The 22,495-nt window shown below is 45.1% G+C and overlaps 1 protein-coding gene across 2 annotated transcripts in view; it reads left to right on the top strand.

The window, feature by feature from the left end:
• SLC24A3 (solute carrier family 24 member 3) overlaps positions 1-21,448 on the top strand; it is an 83,629-nt gene extending 62,181 nt beyond the window's left edge. Inside the window, exons 7-16 of one of the 2 annotated variants that reach the window (XM_052701361.1) lie at positions 2,235-2,260; positions 2,812-2,865; positions 3,921-4,066; positions 5,830-5,990; positions 6,577-6,853; positions 8,127-8,293; positions 8,940-9,054; positions 9,420-9,532; positions 18,714-18,779; positions 19,792-21,448. In XM_052701361.1, coding sequence (XP_052557321.1) covers positions 2,235-2,260; positions 2,812-2,865; positions 3,921-4,066; positions 5,830-5,990; positions 6,577-6,853; positions 8,127-8,293; positions 8,940-9,054; positions 9,420-9,532; positions 18,714-18,779; positions 19,792-19,941 — 1,275 coding nt within the window. In that variant the 3' untranslated portion in view covers positions 19,942-21,448. The remainder of the gene's footprint in view (positions 1-2,234; positions 2,261-2,811; positions 2,866-3,920; positions 4,067-5,829; positions 5,991-6,576; positions 6,854-8,126; positions 8,294-8,939; positions 9,055-9,419; positions 9,533-18,713; positions 18,780-19,791) is intronic. The other variant, XM_052701370.1, reaches the window with a different exon arrangement.
• The last annotated feature ends 1,047 nt before the right edge of the window (positions 21,449-22,495 follow it).

The raw sequence follows: 22,495 nt of genomic DNA, 5'->3' as shown, positions 1-22,495 counted from the left end.
ACACTGCTTCACTTCAAGAATTTTCTCTCCTCTCCATCATTTAGCTAAGGACCCCAGGCTTTACAGTGGTTCGGATCCTTTATCTCCTTTTAAGGTAGAATCAAAAGGAGATGTCAGCATGTTGATATTTGGATTCTGCCTCTCCAGTCCCCCATCTCTCCTTTGGCAGGCATGCTGCTGGCTCTGTGCAGAGCGCAGCACAACTTGCACTCTGTTTTCTCATTTGTTAGACTTGTATGGGCCTTACATTTTAGGAAGCATTTAAACACTGCACTATATAGGGATAATAGTGCTGGGGCATTGAGACTCTGCTGCAGCCAGAGTATAATCATCTTTCTTGAAGGATAATATTGCTTTGTAGAAGATTGAGCTTACGTTATTTTGAAGAGCAGCTTGTGCTGCTCTCATATGAGCTACACTCCACAGGTGCCTTTGCTAATCATAAATACACCTGAGAAGAGATAAATACACTCCTGCCAACGCTGAAATGCAGCAGCTTAAAATTCTGCCGGGTAAATCCACGTGAGTTTATCTCCTTCCATTTCAACCAGCAAAGGATTCGCAGTGCTGCAGTAAGAAATCACAGAGCAGCAAACTCACCTCTTTGGTGCTCCGTGCCAGCTGATAAGATTGAGTGAGCTCCACATCACAGCAGTTAGAAGTGGGCCAACTTTCTTTATCCCTGTTAGCTCGTGTTGATTGAGCTGTATGATTATTTTTTTTTTACCTTAAAATTGTATTACAAAGCTGATCTTCTTTTAAAGCTTGGCAAGAACTGTTACTCCTTCTTTCCTTTGAAAGAAAAAAGATCCCAGTGTTTCCTAACTCGAAAGGACGCGGTCATTGTCATTAGTGAAAGAAGTGGGATGGGTGCTATTTTTAATCACAAAGGTCAATGCACAAGCTTTCGTGCCCTGCCACACCAACACAGTGCAACCTAAAATAGCTGTTGTCAGATTAGATCACCATGACTGGGGCTGTGACTTATAGCATGCATAATGTCTTGCTGTCATGTGTTCTTCCAGTAACAAATACAGCTATTGTTTGCTGCTCTATCAAACACAAGTTGCTATTTACAGGCTCTTTAGCTTCAGGGAAGCGTTTTGTTGCAATTTCTAAGGCCCATTTCCTTTCCCTTGGTTTTCTCCACCGCTGCTCTGGCTGTGTTTTCCTAGTGGCATACACAGAGCTTCCACTCCTTCGTACAGCACTGAGCTGAAAGCAGGTGAAGGTGCTGGGAAGGACCAAGTGGCCAGCAAGAGCCTTGCCAGCTGGCACCTGGTCCACCGGGTGCAGCCCAAGGCTGTAGGACCCCTGGACCACTCGTGAGCATCCTTGCCTTAGCCCTGCCCTTCCCACTGTGGCTGCAGCATGAGCCAGGCTCAGCATCCCCAGCTCTGGGACTGGCAGCTAGAGCACAGCTCACTCGTAGGCCCACTGGAGATGGAAAGAGAAGCAGAGTGAGGGATGCTGCCAGCAAGGCCACCGCAGCAATCCTGTTTGCTTCCAGCATCTGCTGGTGCTGGTGAATTCAGCGGTGGAACATGACGGCCATCTGCTGGTGACCTCCTAACACCTGCCTTTTCAAACCCCAAAAGCCAAGGCTGGTTAGAATGGTGCGAACCCCTTGGAATCCATGGCACAGCGTTGGTATTCCCCAACACACAGCGTCTTAAACATGCAGGAGAAAGACATCACTCCTTCCCAAGGAGCACAGCATCACGAGGAAACCTTCAGATGTACAGACAGGACTCTAACAGTGCTTGTTAAGAGTCTCAAGCTTAGCTTGTAAGGAAATCGTGCCCTGGGGCTGGTTTTCAGTGTTGTTGGAGCACCTGTCATCGACACCAGGTGTGGAAGTGGCTGTAAATCTGCACACCTACAGCCCAGCTGCTGCTGAAGGACACAGCACAGAGGGATGGCAGTATCTCTGCTGAGACCAGCTGGTGCAGCTCCTCCAGGTCACCTGTTGCCCTGTCACCTCTTCAGCTCAGCGCCGGTTCCACAGGACCCTGTGGGCTTTAGGGAGGAATGCTGCTCTGCTTTTCTAGGTGGGAGAAACTTGAGAGCTGAGAGGTTCCCAGGGAAACAGAAGAGAGCCTGATGCCACTGCCCCAGGCCCTAAGTTGCTCTGTCCCCTCTGCCACCTGCTGGGGGGGTTGGCTTGCAGCCTTGGTGCATGCTGTCATGCATTTCTTGTTTAACACGCTTCTTTTTTAATCTTCCCTCCACAGTTTATTTACGACGAAAAGGTTTCCTGGTAAGTGAATCTGGTTATATTTCTTGCTCGTTTTTTCTGTTTGCACCACAAAAGCTGCCGTGCACAGGGTTCGTGGGAAGAGAAGGGATTTGAGAATCAAAAGTTTTGCTGAGATCGTGGTGTTTGCAGCACAGCTTGGAGAGTGACAGCGGTAGCTTTGTTTTCCCTCAGCCAGCGTTATTTAGACCACAAGCACTAGGGGGAGTCAGGTTGCTTGGGTTGTGTGTTTTCTGACACTCTTTCTTACTGGGGGATTTGTGTTTAATTTCAGAGGATTTCTGAAACGCTGAGTTTTGCAATGGCTCGTTTTCATTTTGTTTTGTTTTTAACTGAAATTGACTGGAGACCCAATTATATTTGACCGTGCCCCACTCAAACCCATCGATGAGGAAGCTGAGTGTTGAACTGCCAGGAGTGAGGTTTGGCATGCTTAGTGCGAGGTGCCAAAATCCCAAACGAGAACATAATCCATGAATTTCAGTACACAGCAGGCAGCAGGAGCTCAGCACCAGGTCCTGCTCTGATGCACTTTGTGTTCCTTCTGTTTGCAGGTGGGAGTCCTTGGTCTTGGTGCTGATGTATGCCATCTACATTGTTATCATGAAGTAAGAGATTCCTCTCTACCTTTTTGTGGGCACAAAACCCCACTGTATTTCATTATTCTTTGCTCTGAGACCCATAATAGAACTGCAGCACAGCCAGCACCGATTTCATGAGCATCTGAGCTGCATAGCTCCCTTCATACCGGATGATGCTGGAGGAGCTGGTCTGTTCTGCTCCTCAAATCCCCTCCTCCTGCCCTGTTTCTAAAAGCCAGTGGAAAAGAAACCCAGATTTAAGCTGGAACATTAAACAAAACCTACCAGCCACCAAACGCACCAGTGGTCTTTTCTCAACAAGTGAGGGTAGAAGTTTGTTTTGAAATGATGAACAGAGTAAATATTAGGAGAGCAATTCTCAGTGAGAGCAGCAAAACAAGCTCGGTAGAAGAGAATACAAGTCAGAATTCCTCTTACTTCTAGTAATTAGAAACTTTAATATGGAGGGCAGGTTCACTCTTGCAACACTGGCCAACAAAACAGGTAGCTGTGCTGTTTCAATCTAGAGTGGGTTTGTTTTCTTAAAGTGATGCTGTAGTTTGAACAGAGGTTTCTGACCTCCTGGCTCTTGGTGTGGTTATAGGGGCCTCAGCCACGTGCTCCCAACGGTCCACCCTTCCTTTTGAGTCTCATGGTGAGATCCTGAGCTCATGTCTGTGTCAGTTCCTGGTTATTCAAAATAAGATAAGAAGCAAATTCAAAGTCGAGGCCAGAACTTGGCACGTGGTCTCACGCTTCTCTGGTTTGCTTTCGCAGGCAAAATAGCACTCATACTCAGGAGTGACTGTAAATTTGCACAGTGATGAGTAAGCATTATTTGCTATGGGAATATTACTGACATGTAGATAAACAGACATGTGCTCTGTTCATGATTGATTTCTGACACGTTTCCAAGCCTTCTGGGAACAGAGGCATTGCCCTGCGTGCAGTTTGGTGGGAGCTGAGCACGCTATCTATCCCTCGATGTCCTTAAAGCCAGGAACTGAATGTAGGAAAGGCAGTGTTGAGAAATCCATGTAGAAGCAGCAGAGGTACACCTAGAATTCCTTTTATTTCTGCAGGTACAACTCTACCATACAACACTGCTTGGAAAGGAAGACAAAAAATGCTGCAAACATGGTGAACGGATTGGCAAATAACACGGAAATGGATGATAACAGCAACTGCGATGCCACAGTGGTGTTACTAAAGAAAGGTAACTGTTCCAGTAAGTCACCCTGCTTGCTTGCATCGTTCTGAGTGTTTACAAGTTTGTCTGCCCGCTGTGCACTGTGGGCTGGGCACGTCTGCTCAGCGCTGGCATAGGCAGGGAGGTGCACCTTAAGCCTCACTTACATTTCCTTAGCCTAAAAAAATCATTGCTTCCATAGCTCAGCTGCAGTAGTGTGTGCACTGGTGAGCACAAATTAAACTGCATACACAGGGTGTAACAGATCATGCTTTGTCTTTGCAGCAGGCAGCAAGCACGTGTTGTGAATGTTGGATTATTATGCACCTATCCTCAGCAATAAGAGACTCCCCAAGTCACTGCTTTAAACTGAGAAGGAGTTGTGTCTTATTTAAAGCAGCCCTGGCCTCTGTGTACAGACAAGCTGCCCTTTTTCTTCTGCTTGACTCCATAAAGGACAAACAAAACCAGCTGTTTTCCCACAAAAGTGATTGAAAGATTTAGTGTATATATATAGCAAGCAACTGAACATGAAATGTGGATGTTTTTTCTTGCTGACATCAGACTCTTTGAGTCTACCAGATGCCTGCTATCACATTACTGCCTGTTGCTGAGCAGAGGGAAAGCTTTTGTGAGCATGGTGTGCTGTGGTTTGGGGAAGCTGCTGTTACTGGAGCAGCTTTCTGTAGCCTTGGAATCTCAACAGTGGAACTGTGCTGGCAAGGTAGCTACACTGCACCAGTGCAACTCGGCTGGGAAAGCAGAAGCATAAAGTCAGGTTTACCCAGTGTCCTCAGGACTGCACACAAATGAGGCATTTCTGATTGTAGGATTTGGTTTAAATTGCACCAGAATGCCTCTTTGCATGACACTGCTCAGACTGGTACATTTTGGTTTTGAAACCTTGTGGTTTCTTAAACTGGCTGAGGAAGGAAGCCCAAAGGATTGCTTCATCTTCTTGAGGATTGTTCCTATGTTTACTTGGCCTCTGCAGGTTCAGATGGGTGAATGGTGCATCTGGGTCAAAAACAGCCCTGATTTCAACTGGTCAGAGTGCTGAGGGCATCCAGTAATTACATTTGCTTTCCAAACTTCCACTTTTCTGAACTGAAGACCACGAAGAAGAAAGCAGGAGGGTTTTGGTGGTACACAGCACATGCTAATGTGAAAAAGTCACCAGGGAAAGCTGTCTGGCCTTCTTGATTTTTGTGACCCTTATGTCTACCCCAAACCATAGAAGCATCCTGAGAAAAAAGAAAGTGCCTGTGGAGGTGCTCTGCTGTAGGACTAAGAATGGTGATGACAATACAAACATTTGCCAGTTGTGCTGAGAAAGATCTGGGGTTTCCCTGCTGCTGTGTCCCAGTCCTGCCTCTGCTGTCTCAATCCAAGGACTCTTGGCCCATCCCACAGAGGTGATGGTGGACGAGGCCAGTGTCCTCACACAAGTGCAAATTATAATAGTGGAATTAATACTTCCTTATTGCAGCAACTTCTTCACCTCAGCAGTGACCACTGTTGAAGCAGTGATCCGTTTAACAGAGGCCTCCAATGATCTGTGCAGAACAGATTTTATTTGCTATCAGTGGGAATGAATGGAGATACGGTATTGGTCACTTATCTATAAAACCTGCTGTGTAAAGTCAGGAATTAAATACAGAGGAGGCTGTGGAGTGGCTGAAGGAGTGGTTCTTACAAAGGACCTGTGGAACCTGTAGATTTGTTCTGCTGAGTGCCATATAAGATGGAAAGAGGCTGATGGTAGGCAAAGTCTTCAGCTTCTCTTTGTTTCTTGGTTGCAGGGAATTTCCACCGTAAAGCCTCAGTGATCATGGTGGATGAGCTGCTCTCTGCTTACCCACACCAGCTCTCATTTTCTGAGGCTGGGCTCCGGATCATGATAACCAGCCACTTTCCTCCCAAAACACGTCTCTCCATGGCCAGCCGCATGCTCATCAATGAGGTATGTCTGTTCTCTTTTTTCCCCTTTCTCTTTCTCATTCCAAATTTGCTCTTGCCTGTGGCAGCGTTCGGGTCAAAATAGACCTCTATGATTTTCTTGGATCCCTGTGTGCATTTTTCCCAGTTCCATCCTTCTAATGACATCCATATTAAATCATCCCTTGCTATCTGTACCCATGGAGATTTTAGTAGAGAAAGTTTCAGGTCATTATGTGGTTATGCTCCCTGTAGCTGTTGCTCACAGCAGATGCCTGCAGCATTAATCTGATCTGCTGTTAACATCTTTATTTTATAAGATGGTACTACACTTTCTGACCCTTGTCTTGTATCCCTGCAGTCAGTTCAACAGTTACTGGTTCTTATCTCATAAAAGTTATATCTGTGTGTTGTTTTTTAGTTCCTGCAAGCAGCTATTGCATTATGCATGACCAAAATCCATCCCTTTTTGCTTTTGAAACCAAGTGTTTATAGAACTCTGCACATCTCTTTTTCTCTGTTCCTCCCCTTCTCTTGAAGAAAAAATAAAAATCAAGCATTACATTTTAAAAAATCTGTCTTTGAACGAGAATTTGTGTCGGTATTAACAGAGACAAAGACTGATCAACAGCAGGACTTACACCAACGGCGAATCAGAAGTAGCAATCAAAATACCTATCAAGCACGTTGTGGAGAATGGAACTGGTCCAAGCAACTCGTCTGAGCGGGGCGTGAATGGCACACGGCGAGATGAGGACGTGGCTGAGGCTGGCAATGAGACAGAGAATGAGAATGAGGATAATGAGAACAATGAAAATGATGAGGAAGAGGAAGAAGATGATGACGATGATGACCATGAAGGGCCATACACACCTTTTGACCTACCTAGTAAGAAACTTGTGGGTTTGTGTTGTTCCAGAAAGCAAAACTGAGTTTGAGTATGCCAGAAAGCACAGAATCATAGAATCCTTAGAGCTGGAAGGGGCCTCTGAGGGCCATCTAGTCCAACTCCCTGCAGTGAACAGGGAAAGCACAGCTAGTTCAGGTTGCCCAGGGCCTTATTCAGCCTTGACTTGAAAGCCTTGAGACTTCCCCTTGTCTTCCTTGAGGCCATCAACCACAACACTACGTCACCTGTTCCAGTGCCTCATCACCCTCACTGTAAAATATTTTGTTCTTTATATCTACTTTGGGTTCTGTACCTGTACCTCAGAGTTCAGTTCCTGGTCACAGGTAACAGTTAATTGGAAAGCACGAGGTGCCTCTCAGCATGTTGGGCTGGTTGGTACAGCTCAACTGCAGCTCATGTGTTGGCCCTGCCGCTGCAGTCTGTGGGAAGGGCAGCAACCTCTGCTGGGGAAACCTGGGCCCCTCTCTGGGCAGACCAATCTCGTTCCATTGGCTGCCCTACGTTTGAGTCATCCCAGAGCTGTTGAGATCTAGGGTGTTAGAAACAAGACAGAAAACTGTAGGGACTGTTTCTGCCGTTTCCAAGTGATACATGTTTTTGGGAACTCCTATTCAGACCTCCACACATAGCTGTAGTTCAAGCAGGGGGAAAAAGCTGAGCCTTAAAGATAATAATTTAGATGTTCTACGGACAATGACACTTGATTTATAGTATGGAAAAGGTTGGTGTGACCTCTGGACCTCTTGTCTGGTTCAAACTTCTGCTCAGGGGAGGTCTTACTAGAGCAGGTTGCCAAAGTCTGCATCCACCCTTGAGTGTTAGTTAGCTCCAAGGATGGGAATCCCACAGTCTTTCACTGTTCCAGAGTCTGACCACCACCCATGTGATAGGAAAAAAAGCACAGCTGTGACACTTACTGATGCTTGCTGAATGGTTATGACACCAAGCAGTGGATGTAGCACAGACAGGCAGTGGGTGGTGCGTTTCAGCAGTGACAACAGCAGTGGGTCACTTCCACTTGTGCAGATTTTTCTGAGCATAGAACTCAGGCTGTTGTTCATCCCTGGTAAAAATGCATTGCGAATGGGTGGTGGCTGTTGAAAAACAGTGTTTTGTAGCTGAGAATTTACTCTTATCAAACGATTTTATTGTCCTCTTTGTATCTGTTGTCATTTCCGTAGGAGGCATTACTTTCAGAGCAACCTACATATTAACTAGAATCATGATTGTTTCCCATCCTCTGTTTTACAGCTGGCAAAATGGAAATCTTGAAGTGGCTCTTCACGTGGCCGCTGAGCTTTGTGCTGTATTTCACAGTGCCCAACTGTAACAAACCCCACTTGGAGAAATGGTTCATGGTTACCTTTGCTTCTTCTACCCTCTGGATTGCAGCTTTCTCCTACATGATGGTGTGGATGGTATGTACCAACTAAAGCAGAAAACAGCCTAAGAGAGGCAACATAAGTAATTTTTGTCAGCTTTGAAAAATTGGGCTGTAGCCTTAAGCAAAAGTATGAGGCACTGGCATCGGGGAAGAAAGGGAGGCCTGGCTTGGGCTCTGCACTGGTGCACAAATGATGGTCTGTGTCAGCTTATAAGTATCTCCTCTCTGCCAAAAGGAACTGTTTGCAGTGACACAGATATACGTGTTCCTATATATAACATTTATGTAACATGAATGTAATGAACTTTAGGGATGTTTTGGTGTCATCTTAGCTGCTGTTTGCATGCAATAACAATCTGTGAGCTTTGGGCAAGTCTGTTAAGAAAGGGCAGTGAGCCACCATATAGCCTCTCCTCCAGGTTAGAGTCAGGAGAATAGTGGATGAAAGGTGGAAAGCAGCTAATCAAAGAGAGTGCATAGCAGGTCAGTGCTTTCCTCTGCCAGGTGGTGAACATACAGAAGACATACAAGTGAAAAAAGCCTGTCACTGCTTCTCTTCAAAGAAAGCATCAGTTTGCACTGAGCAATAAGCGCTGTCTCACAGCATCTTGCAGAACTGGCCCAAGCTGCTCTCTGATTTTTCTTTATAAGCCACCTGACAGTTCTGTTTCACTCCTTAGGTGACAATCATTGGCTACACGCTGGGAATTCCAGACGTGATAATGGGCATCACTTTCTTGGCTGCAGGAACCAGCGTGCCAGACTGCATGGCAAGCCTCATCGTAGCAAGGCAAGGTGGGTTCACTGCTGAGATGTCAGGCTGCTGTTGAGTTGCTTCTGTGCATCCTTGTCCTCTTTAAGAAGTGTGTCCTCAATGTAAAAACATTCAGAGCCCTTTTCCTGAGGCTGAAGTTGATGGCAAGCACAAAGGAAAAGAATTTTGCTGCTATTGCAAAGCAGCTGAGAGGTTCTTAGTGATGGTGTGCAGCAAGCTATGGCATGGTCAGCAACTTGAAGCCTCCCAGAAATTCACTGTTTGATTCTTGTTGGTTTATTTGTTTGTCTGCCAAATTTAAATCCAGTGCAGTGGATTTATGCAGAATATGCCATGTGTGTTTTCCTGAGACATGCCTGAGTGTACGTGGTTTCCATTCCTGCAGGTATGGGGGATATGGCCGTGTCCAACTCCATTGGAAGCAATGTTTTTGATATTTTAATCGGCCTAGGCCTCCCGTGGGCTTTGCAGACCCTAGCAGTGAATTATGGATCATACGTAAGTCTCACATTTGTTTGCAGTCTGTTTATCTGTGCATATCTCTTTTTTTTAAACACAAGCTTCTATGGAGACTAACTAGAGCTATCAAAACAATCCCAAATTATGTGGGTGGGCTCTGAAGGAACAGATAATTTTGCTATGTTTTGTGCTGGAGATAGCAGCAATTACTGTCAATGTACATTCCCCATCCTTTGGAGGACACGTACTTCCATTTCCTCCTTAAAGGCAGGAACTTGAGCTGAAATAAGCTAACTCACTGGTGTATGCAGCATTTTTGTGCCCTTGAATATATTCCAAATAGGATTGGCTTAATAAGACAAACAGGGTAAATGCATGGGCAGAATGTAGGGCTTTTAGTAAGAAAAACTGTACTGTTTTTAAACTGTTAACACACTGAAAGGTGAAGGAAGCTGTTGAATAACTGGGGTATTTCAGGGCATGATTACCGTGTGGAAACACTGCACAGCTCTACTGTTTGAGAAAACCTAGCCAAAACTAATGGAACCCCTAGGTAATTCCCAAAGGATGGCAGATGCACACCATGCACAGAACTGCTGGAAGCTCCCTTCTGAGATAGAACAAGAGATACCATGAAATCCCAGAGGGATGCAGCATTTGCTTTTAGCTGGACCGCACTCAGCAGAACAGGGGAGATTCTTCTTTGCAATCACAGAATCATAGAATGGCCTGGGTTGCAAAGGAGCACAGTGCTCATCCAGTTCCAACCCCCTGCTGTGTGCAGGTCACCAACCAGCAGCCCAGGCTGCCCAGAGCCACATCCAGCCTGGCCTTGAATGCCTGCAGGGATGGGGCATCCACAGCCTCCTTGGGCAACCTGTGCCAGTGCCTCACCACCCTCTGTGTGAAAAACTTCCTCCTGATATCCAACCTAAACCTCCTCTGTCTCAGTTTAAGACCATTCCCCCTGGTCCTATCAATCACTAACTGACTGCAAAGTTAGGACTATAGAATCACAGGATGTTTGAGCTTGACAGGTACCTCTTGAGATTATCAAGGCCTGGAACCTCTGCTCAAAGCATGGTGAGCCAGAGCAGGTTGCTTAGGACCATGTCCAGTTGATTCCTTAATATCGTTGAGGGTGGAGGTGATACCACTGCCTCTCAGCTGTGTGTTTTAACCACCCTCACAGTAAAAAGCTAGAAGTGTTCTTTTAATGGGATTTCTTGTATTTCAAATGGTGTGCATTGCCTCTTGCTCTTTCAATGGGTACAACTCGGAGGAGTCTGGCTGCCCCTTCCTTATGCCCTTCCATCAGGTATTTACACATGCTGAGAAGATGCCCTCGAGCCTTCTCTTTTCCAGGCTGAACAGTCCCAGTTCTCTTGGACTCTCAGCTGCTGCAGTGCCCTTAAGTCATCCTTACATCCACTTTCTCCAACGAGTAGCTATCTCCCTTAGACTGGGAGCTTTGCAGATGTGTCTGACTAGTGCTGAGAAGAGAGGAAGGATGCCCTCCCTCCACCTGCTGGCAAGGTTTCTCCGAAGGCAGCCCAGGCTGCTGTTGGTGCTGCTTGCCACAAGGGTGCATTGCGAGCTTGTTCTTGGTGTCCATTAGGACCAGGAGGTCTTAGCCGAGTTGCTTTCTAGCTGATCAGCTTCGGTGCATTCTGGTGCATGAGGTATTTCCTTCTCAGGTGCAGGACTTCTCATTTCCCTTTGTTGATGTTGATGAAGTGCATTTTCCCACCTCTTCGGGGTCCCTGGTGAAGACACCAGCCTTCTGGTGCTTCAAGCCACTCCAGCCAGTTCTGTATTGGCTGCAAACATGCCGAGGTTTGTCCTCTGGCCCATCATCCATGCCATTACTGAAGGTGTGAAACAGTATTGACCCCTGAGCTACACCACTGGCCTCTAGCTGGATGCTGTGCAGCTGAACACAACCTTTGAACACAGCAGTTCATCTCCTAACAGCCCTCTCCATCACCTGTGTATTTAATCTGCTCTTCCTCTGGCTGTGAGCGTGTAGGAGAGGCAGTGTCAAAAGTCAGCACAATTAACACATGTATGAAGGGAGATCAACAAGACCACCTCAACCATCTTGTCATAGAAGGGTGTTTGGCTGGGTAAATACAATTTCCCCTTCATCTCCCAATCACCTTCTTGTCATTCATATGTTTAGAAATCATTCCCAGGATTATTTGCTTCATCACCTTCCCAGGTGTTAGTGAGGCAGCATGCAGTTCCTTGTTTACCCCCCTTCCCTTCCTTGAATATAGGACTGACAAAAGGAAGCAGTGCTGTAGGAATAAAATCCTTTTCTCTAAGGAGTAACTTATCTGTAGCTCATCTACATTCGTTAACGTTTGTTTCCTTGACAAGAATGAGAACAAGTCACTGAGCAGAGGCAGCCAGCTTTCGTGGAGACACAACAATGTTGCTACTGTTTTGCACACCCAAAATGTTCATTGTATGCTGCAGTCACGTGGGTAGTAAAAACAGCCTTGGAAACAGTCCCACAATTAGCAGACAGGGTTCTCTTAGTTTTCACTTACGATTTCTGTATTTCTCTCCAAATCCTTGGATAAGCAGACTTCATATCTCCACCACCCCACATACATGCACACATACATGGTAATTGTAACTGTGGTTCTCCTGTCTTGCATACAAAGGGAAAAGAGCTTTCTAAAAGTAAAGATTAAGAAAACAGCCCAAAGCCAAGCACTTGCTTGAATGTGATTACTTTTTCACAGCCACCCAAATATTTCCTCCCTGATGTAGGAAGACTGTACCGAAGTTAAGCTCTTGCTGAAAATAGTGTCAATGCATTTTAAGAGAGAAGCTTTTATGGCAGTGATATATTTTGTGGAAGCCAGAAGAAAAGTAGACCGCCTGATTGCAAAGTTAAGCTCTAAAACAGAAGAGCTTCCCATGTGCACCCAACAGCCCTCCTGTTTTGAAAGGCTGAACGCTTGGGGCCTTCTTGAACATCACACTGTAAAATCCCATTGCCAAGGTATCTCTTATTTCAGGCTGCCTGAGTTAGAATTCCCTGTGGCCAAATTGTGTTCCCTGTTGTGCTGATGTAAAGGAAGAACTCTGCTACACGTTACTGTGCTGAAAAGGAGGACAGGGTCTGTTCCCTTTCTCCTCCTTGTGCTGCAGTGTGCACGAGCACAACACAGCATGGTGTCCTGTGAGTGTGCGCCTCCTGACCTTCCTCAGCCACGTGAGGGAAGTGGCTTCATGCTGTAGCCAGCCAAGCAGCTCCTCAGGAGGTTTGTGGGGTTCTTAACATGGAGAGCAGTCTGCTCTGGCACCTTTTGTACAAAGAGTTTGGGTCTGAGCCTTCCTTAAGCTCCCTAAAAAGGCATGGATGTTTCAGAGCTCGTTTTCACAGACGGTGTGTTTTGGTTGGAGGCAGTGAGCTTTGGTCGAGGCACAGCCTACAAGCTTGTGGCTGGTTGTGCTTCCCTATGGAGCTTCTGTCACTGCTACTCAGCAGTCGCTTGGCCGCCCTCCTGCTGCAGCTCTGGCCTCATCATATCAATTGTGACTGGGCCAGCGTGCCAGAAAGGCTTTTGGAAATAAAGCAGCATCCCTCTGGACCCAGACAGGCCTTTGAAAAAGTTTGTTTTCTCATCTCAGCTCTGAGTCCTGGACATGTTACTGAGGCTATAACCCTGTAAGAATCCTTCCCCAGTGGTCCGGCAAATCCAGAGTGGGAGGACATTTGCTCTGTGTCTTGTATCCAATTGCTTCCTTCTGGAATATTTTTTTTTTTTTTTTTTAAGATCTGAAGCTATTAAAACAGACATGAGCCAGGAGTATTTTAGGGAACAGGAATTTTAGCTTAAGGGTAAGCATCCGGGCTCATTTGTTCATGTCTGCATTTGTAAGAGTATTCAGATCTATCCACAGAAGGAGGCAGGGGAGCTCTAGTTCCTAGATGAGAAAATACAGTGGTAAGTGGACACTCAGGGGAAGTAACTTGAGCAAGCAAGCTTTCTAGCTTTCACAGTTGCATCTGCAATGTGATATGCTGCAATTGCTCTAGCAGCAGTATGCAACTCAGCAAGTATTAATGGATTAATTTATTAGCAGATCCCAAAAGCCTGAAGATGGGCATGGCAGCAGGTGGACACTGAGGCTCGTATCTAGTATCTCCAAAGCTTCTGGAGTACTTTGCATCTATTGAATCCCTTTGCTCCCCAGCCACGGGGACAGGGATGATGATGCTGTATCAAAGCAGAAGTATCTGATCCCTTCTAAATCTCCAAACGGCGGAGGAATTTCCTCCAACCATAACTTCTGCATTTCTTGCTTAATACCTTCAGTGTCTATGCACAGCACTCCACACTGTGTACTCCGGGGTATGTGCCTTCTGCAGAGTGAGTGGTGTGATGGAGCTAAGCAGGAATGCTTTCTCAGGTGTCTCAAAAGAGCCCTGGGAAGGAAATGCCACTGAAACATGCAGGAATGCAGTATGTGTCTGAATTTCCAATTTGTGGAGTTCCACTTTTGTCTCATGGCAAGACCTGGGCAATGCAGGAGCTTACTCTGACTTTCCACTGTCTGGCAAAGGCACTGCAGGAAAGGGATACTCAAGCAGACTTGGGACCTGTGACTTTTGCAACCGAGGTACTGGAAACACAGTAGAGTCCTTTTAATATTCCCGAATGAGGTAATTTTTCTCATACTTGAGCCCTGGAGCAAAACCAGTTTGGTTTTTGGCACCAGCTCCTTGTTTTCCTTTCAGCAACTGCCAGGAGCTGAAGGAAAACTGAAGAATGGAATTACATTGATTTTATTTCCATTGTTTTTCCTCTGCTGTTTAGCTTTACCCTCAGTTTCTTGTTGCCTGCAAGAGCTGTCTGGGAAGAGCAGGAGTTGGTGACAGCACCTTCATGTTTTTTGCACAGGATGCAGGGAGATAGCCTCAATTTAAATGCAGGCAAAGTAGGATTTGAACTTCTGCAAGCCTTTCATGTGTAATCAGTCAAAACAGAGTTCTTCTGGCTCGCTTCAGCTGCTAGACACAAGCCAAGCCTCAAAGGACAGTTCGGGAATGCTGACTTTTCCTTCTTGCAGTACAAGCAAGCACTTCGTTTGCAGAAAGTTTTCCCTAGAGTAGAAGCATTTCCTATGTCTGAGCTGAGATTTGAGCCTTTACTTCCAAAACTAAGAAGATTCCAGCTGATGCCCTGTTTTCTGCTAAACCTGGAATTAAATCTCCTTCCTTAATGTGAGTTTTGAAGCTTTTCTAGTATTGTTTTCCCCAGGCTTGTATGTGGTCATGTACCCTGAGGAAAGGCATTGCACAGACTCAAGGAAATGCCACGTGTCTTTGAGAAGGATGCTTGGCTGATTTGTACCCAGATGTGACAGATCAAGGACACATTTTTCTTAAGATTTTGTACCAGATTTCAGAGTCTTTTGAGCTCCTGCACTCACAGTTAAAAGGCTGAATTGAACAACAGTGAAGCAGAAGAAGTTCATCAATCAGAAAAGTAACTCCAGAGCTGTAGTTTATGGGAGGTTTGTGGAAAGGTGCAGGTAGTCCAGAACCAACCGCAGAAGGACTCTGTAGTCAACTGTAGAATGGAAAAAGTAAGTGAATGGTGGCCATTCAGCCTAATTTGGATGTAACAGTATCTCAGAACCATTGATCAGTGCTACATAAAGCATTCCACCATTGGTGTTTCTTTTTGAGGTGAAGTGGCATTGCATGAGAAAAATTTGAGAGGTCGCCAGGGTTGGAGAGAGAGTTAAAGCAGCGTGCTTCCTTGTGTGCTGTTTGTGATTGCAGCCTTTGCTGTGGGCAGGTGGCTTCAGTGCAGGCCTAAATAGAAGGGAATTGCAGGAAAACCTCTACTGTGTTGTCAAGCAGGAGAAAACTGGGAAGCTGTCATACCTGCCTCATTCCTCTGATGAGCAGCGCTTGCCGTGCACTATTTAGTGGCAATGCTTTCCAAAGCCCAACATGCTTGGAGCAAATCTGAAGCAGGCACATTTGAAAGCTTGTGCTCTCTTTGCTGGTATTACATGAGTAGCAGCAGCATTTGTTGGAAACAAACATTATTTTTATTAATGTTTGAAGGCTTCCATTATTTGTCTACTTCTAAAGCTAGACATTGGCTAGCCAAGAGCTTTGGCAGAGCCTCTGCAGCCTCTTACTGCAAGAATTCGATAGCTCAGTGCCCAGTAGCAGAGTTGATAGAAGGGAATGTGTGCTTTTATCCTGCTGAAGCACCAGTGCAGGACTTAATGGAGAACATCTCCAAGCCCTCTGGCTGCAGCCCCCAATAAGCTTGGCAGTGAGTTTCAGCTGGCTCCCAGGAAATCTTTCTTCAGTGGACTGAATATATTTAGCAAAAAATATCCCTCTGAGACCAGTGCACTATTGCATCTTTGACCTGAACAAACCTAGATAGCTTTGGTTGTCTTCTCAATATGAGGATCTCAAAGCACTGAATTGCTCCAAGAAACCTTTTCAGGAAGAAGTGTCTGGGCAACAGGCTTCAGCAGGAACTGTGTCTGCTATGAGGGAGGTTTCGTACTGCTGTGAATCAGCTTGCTGCAGGGCCGTCTTAAATAAGCCAGAGGCCCTCGACACAGCAGCTGAACTGTGCCATTGTCCTGGGCACACTATGCATAGGTGCTTTGCACTCAGTCAGCAAGCCATACTAATTACACATTTGCATGCAGGTGAACTAACACTGCACAGTATTCCCAAGTCTCGTGCATTTGGAATTGCACCCTGCACCCATCTGTGGACACCAGCTCACAGCCTTCCCAGGGCAGCTCTGCTGTGAGGACAGGCTTGTATCAGTGTCAGTTTGCTCTATCTTTCTGTTGGCTTTCATTGCCTTCTCACTGCTTTATTGCCTGTTCTTTGTCCTGCTCTGTGCCCTTTCTGCCTGTTCCGTGGCATGGCAGGGAGATGCCATGTACACATCACCCCCTGAGTCACCTCTGGTATTCTGCACAGCTTTTATCACGCTTTGAGTTCATTGACAAGGATTTGCACTCAGTGTTTCATTTTTTCTTCCACAAAGTACAGCTGTGATCTGTATGTGGTTCAGCCAAATGAGCTTCCAGACAAAGTGCATTCCTCAGCTAGCATTTTTTCCCCCAAGGAAACCACCCTTCACTATGTGCATGGAAGGACTTTAATCCTGCTGTCCAGAGGTAATCTGAAAAAAGACAGCGACCCTAATAAACAGCCTGATTTTTGTGGTGCAGAAAGTAAGAAGTGCATTAGAAAACAGCCTTTCTTTCCTCCCAGGAAATCCTTTATTTCTGCAGGACCGACCAAGCCTCATAAAGGAAAGTTATCTTCTAGGTTAATTAATAGCTAATAGCTGGGTCAGGAACATTGCTAGATAACTAAAACCAGAGCTGAAAAATGTTCACCTGGAGTGAAACTTGAGTTTTTCAGTGCAGTACCACAACGAGGGGCAGCCGCTGCTCACGCTGCTGCTGAGGTTACCCCGTTTGCTTTGCCCTCATGGGATAAGCAGCACGACGTATGTTCCTGTTACATTCATCAACGTGTCTTAAGTAATTAGTGCACATTTCTTAATTTTGGGTAATTCTTAACAGCAACAGCTATTCCCATGAGTGACCTCCAAGGAGGGGCCTTGCAGATATTCCAAATAAAGCAGCCCCAAATATTTTTGGAAGCAGCATCCTCAGCAAATCCTCATTTCAGTCAGAGGCCTGATGACCTGTCGTCCTTCCACGTGTCTGTTCTCTTCGTGGAGGCTGGTGCTGTAACTGAGAAGCAGTGTCTGCACCTCAGCTTGAATTCAGACATTTTCCGTGCTAAAGTAATGCAGTCTGTTTCGTTTGCTTCCTTTTTCTGTAGATTCCTTTCCGATTGGTATATTTCATACTGACAGTTCTTACAGGCATTGGCCATGGTCATGCTGAATTCCTGACATAGATCCAGATGGGACTTTATTGTAGACTAGCACAATTCCTGCACAATTGCTGCTCGTCTGGGGTAGGGGTGATCTGGCTTTAGTTTTTTGTTATACAAAGTTAGTGTGTTTGAAGTCTTTGTAGGTTTGTGTTGTGTTTTATTTGCATTTTAGAGTAACTAAGATGGCAATACAGGCTGGCTGTCCTCTGTGGACCATTGATATCAGTGGAAGCTGAAGAGGACCTACTGTACATGCAGCATTGATGTGTGCACAGAGCCCCACATTAGGTTGCCCTGGCTCCTCAGGGAGAACAGTATTGAAGAAAAGCATCTCCTGGGTCAGAGCATGATGTGTATGGAGCAGTTCTTATTTCAGCAAAACTTCAGTGTTTGCTTGAGACCGGTAATAGAAGCTGCAAGTGGAAGTGGCCTTGGAGACTTCTATAGCTGTGGAAATAGGCTTCCTTCTGAACCCGGAGTTCACATTACCAGTGGGACCGTGACATTTTCACCCTCAGTTAAGCAGTTAGTGCCAAAATTGGCCTTCACATTCTGAAGCAATTCAAATCTTTCATTTCTTTGGACAGTCAGTCTGGTGAGAGTGCTGTATGGATGCTGCATGTAACGACTACGTCATCAGGTCCTCTGCACACACACACACACATTTATAGCTTATGAAACACAGCAGTACCTTTCAGAGCCAATGGCCATTGTGCTGTAGCCATTTGCACAGGTAGTGAACATAGAATCATTAAGGTTGAAAGCTACTGCTAAGTCCAACCATCAGCCCATCCCCACCACAAATGGTACATCCAGGTGAAGAGAGATACCCTCCCCACACTGTTTTTGCAGCATGCTTGCCTGTCTCCAGCACAGATTTTCACAGAGGCTCCTGAGTGTTCACTGCAGGCTCAGGTTAGCGAGATGCCAGGACTGATAACCCCATCCTCCACTCTGGAAGTCAGACTCTCTTCTCAGGTGCACTTGGGGAACGGAACTAAATAATTGCTTAGAATTTGGGAATAATATTCAGCTTGTTGTTCAGCAATTTTTCTCTGGCCATGAGACAAAATGATAGGAGGGCTTCAGCAGTTACACGTGGTGCCAATCACAGCATTGCAGTGCTGCTTATCACTACATTAGCAATTCCCACGATGCAGTGATCTGACTTGGCTTTGACAGCTTGCAAGGCAGTCCAGCAATTCAGCAGTTGAGGTTTACTGGATGATTGGCAGAGAGAATTATTGTTGCTTGAAGTTGTGACGTGGTTTTGTAAACTTCCTTCTTTTCCAGATTCGGTTAAACAGCAGAGGACTCATCTATTCTGTTGGTCTCTTGCTGGCATCTGTTTTTGTCACAGTATGTATATAGTCTTTTGTCCTTTATTTTCAAAAGAGTGACTTTATGGATATTTCCTTCACTTGATTCTTTTCTCGCCTCCAGCTGCACTTGTGATTGCAAAGGCTGTTGTTAAGGGATAGAAATGGTCGCTGCTATTGTAAACTTCCCAGTACTTTAATCTGGCTTTTGACAGAGGCTATCACTGTCATAGGATGTTTCTTGTATTTATGTTTTCCCCAGGATAACCTCTGGCAAGTCCATTAGTAATCCCTAGTCATTTAGCATGCTGACATTGAATCAGATCCCTTGAAGTATGAAAAGATGCATTTTCCTGTTGAAGAGATGCAGTAAATGCTGCACAGTTTGCTGTGCAAGAACCTTCCAAGATACAACACAGGCCAGAACAAATTGTGCTGGGATGTGTCAGTGTTTCTATTGAAAGCCGTGGCTCCTGTTCCCTGACCTGGCCAAGTCCATCATGAAAGTAGACCAGGAAAAACAAAGAGAATAGGATGAATATATCCTTGTGTCATCTTCCAACTCCCCAGACCAGCGGCTATGGCAGGGAGCGCCCCATGCAGCACAACAGCACAGTTCTCCTGCACTTTAACTGCAAGAGGTTTGTGTTGAAGCAAACTAAGCAAATTCAGGCACAGCCTTAGCTGGTTCAGCTCCAAATTGAGAGACAGAGAGGCACTGGAAGTGTTATAAGTGAATAGAAGGGAGTATAGCCTTTTAAAGCACTTCCAATTGAATTACCAAAGTGAAATTCATTGCAGAAACCTAAGGCCATTGGGCCAGCAGTCAAGGGAATGCAAGTCAATATGGCCCCAAGCTCTGTGAGGGAGATGCTCAGATTGATTGTAGCAGCGGGCTTGAGCTCACTTGTTGCAGTGCCTACCTTACATCTGCTTCCAGTTGATGGTGTTTGGCGTGGGCACAGTCATTGTTGTGCTCCTGTAATTGACAAAGGATTTACCATTTTATCAAACAGATCCTGCTCTGGTGGCTTACTCTGTGTTTATTGTAGGTTTTCGGCGTGCACATGAACAAATGGAAACTGGATAAGAAGCTAGGGTGCGTGTGCCTTTCCCTGTATGGCATCTTCCTGTGTTTCTCCATCATGACAGAATTCAATGTTTTCACTTTTGTGAACTTGCCCATGTGCAGAGATCACTAACGCACATTGCAGACTGTCAGGAGGGACGTCCTTCTTACCTGTGCAATACAAACCACGGCTGGCATCTCCTGAAAGCGGTGCACCTCCAAGTCGTGAAGTATATCCTGTCCATAGGACCTGTGCCCCATCTCGGTTTACCCTCTCCCTGACCCCCACAACCTGGAAAAAAATCCTGCATCGATGTGAAGATGATATTTTTTCTTTTTTCTTTTTTTTTTTTTCGACATTCATGTGATTTCTTAGCTCAGTTTTTGGACAGTGACTGGTCTCTAGATGAACTGGCTGCTAACTGGCATCAAGCCAGGCAAAACTGGTCTGCTACAATTCCTTTTTTAAGTTATTTGATGGAAGACTAATCTAATTTATGTCTTAAGACTATTGCTACAATGCAGAAGAGGGTACATCATACAGGGGCTGATTTTCGAGGAGAATTCTGGGATTTTTTTGGTTGTGTTTTTCTTTTTTTTTTTCTTGTTGTTGTTTGTTCGTTTTGGTTGTGGTTTTTTATTGCCTGAGATCAACATCCTGTGTTGCAGCTTCTCCTTCTGAGCTCTGGGTCTCCTGTAACGATCCAAAAGTCACAGGGCAGTGTAATATGGGAATTTAATTCAAGGTACTCAACATACGAGTGGATTGACTGCTTATTCAGAGAAGACTGTCAAGGCAACAGACAGTGACTGCACCGTCAATCATGAATCCTGTACAGGTGTGATGAGGAATGGAAGGTAAACACGGGCTTAAAGGATAAACACTGCTACTATTTTGTTATTGATGTCGGCGTTTTATTAATAGGGTGTTTGTGGTATTTCCAAGCAATAGCTTGATTGCCAGCCCAGCAGGGCTACCGAGGAGACGTCCTGTTTTTCTGTCATCTACACCTGGAAACGGAAGGTCAGAACTTTATTTGCTTCATCAGATTTCTTGTAGTTTTGGGGGGATTCTATAGTTCACGTCTTATTTGTTCTGAGGACATCAGTACGTGTCAAAACTTTTCTAAATGAGTTACAGACACTGGTTTCTTTAAAAGGAAAGAGGCGTATTTTGCACAGACACAGTTACTGAAGTCATTGTTTGCCACTCTTTAAAGAATACACTGGACCTGGCCAGATATTTGTCTTTTTCTTAAACAGTTGAACTTCTCTGATGGCAGATCATGTGGATTCGTCACACCTCCTCTGGGAGGGAAGAAGATGGAGAGAGAGATGGCACTTTTAAAATGTGTAATATCTACAACGCAGACTCGCTCACAGATCTTAAGTTATTGTGAAAATTTAGCTATTCATTGTTCCAGTATCCTTGCTAGATTTTGTATAATTCTGTATTAATACACAGGCAGATCCAACCCCATCAGGAACACTATCACGGCTACATTTGTTTGTACTGATACTGTGGATTCTTGCCAGCGCTGGCTGTTGTATTTACTTTAAGCACTGATCACTTCTGATTCATTTTTTCCCCGTTCTTGTATATGTTCTACTACAAGTGTGTTAATATAATACCAACTAGATGAATGTTTTTGTCTATGGTACAAGCAGTGGCAAATATTGGTAATAAAGACATAGCAAACCCTAGGTTTAAAAAAAAAACAAAACATGAAACCATAGAACCCTCCTAAACCTTAGCAAAAAAAAAAACAACTTAAAGCTAAACTTAAAAAAAAAAAACCCGTCCTATGCACAATGATAAATCCAGCTATCAATTTGTTTTCACTTTTGGAACGTTTGTTTTTGCTTACTTTTCTTTGGAACAGAATGATGTAAATCAAAATATTTACACCCTGTGGCTTCCATTCAGCTCTGCACCTTCTTTTCTTTCTTGGTTATGCTAAATGCGTGGATCCTTTGGCAGCCATTGCACCGTGCCCATTGGAGAAGTCCATCAGAAAAAGCCATGACCTGCTGCCCTCAGCAAATAACGCATACTTGTGGATCCCTGGCAAGAAGATGGGTGGGCCCAGGGACAGAGAACAGAGCCATTGGCATGCCTGTGTTATCACTGCTAATTCTGGAAAATAGTTGTCTTGCTACCTGTTGAGCCATGCAGCCTGTTGTTGGAGCAGTCTTCTCATAAGTGTTAGGAAGCCCATTGTACCTTCTTGTTGCTTTTTTTTGTGTGTGTGTGGTTGTTTCTTTCCTTCTTTGTTAATGAGATTAATAATAACCACTAAAATGCCTAAAATACTTCCTCAAATGCAACAACATTAGCAACGATGTGGCACATTTCAGTAAAATCCACCCCACGAATACACAGCTATACTCCTTGTAGCAGGACGCAGTTGTTTGGAAGCAGAGTGTTTTCCTTGCTGACAGAAGGAACAGATTTGGGGGAAAACAAAACAAAAGTTCCACGTCAGGGCCTACGGGGCCTATTATTACTTCTATTTTGAGTATTTATACTGCTGCTCCAATGGAGCCAGTTGGATCTATTTCTACGAAATAGCTGTTACCTATCCCACGGCACAAAAACCGCAGGAGTATTTTTTTAGGAGCCTTTCCTACTGGTGTGCATTAAATACTGTAGCGTCTCATAGCTTTGCGTTACGCGTGAAACCTGA

The sequence above is a fragment of the Tympanuchus pallidicinctus genome, unplaced genomic scaffold (genome assembly GCF_026119805.1).
Source record: "Tympanuchus pallidicinctus isolate F22 unplaced genomic scaffold, pur_lepc_1.0 scaffold1, whole genome shotgun sequence".
In the NCBI taxonomy this organism is placed as follows: domain Eukaryota; kingdom Metazoa; phylum Chordata; class Aves; order Galliformes; family Phasianidae; genus Tympanuchus; species Tympanuchus pallidicinctus.
The sequence above is the reverse complement of the archived record's forward strand: the minus strand, read 5'-3'. Positions and strand labels throughout refer to the sequence as shown.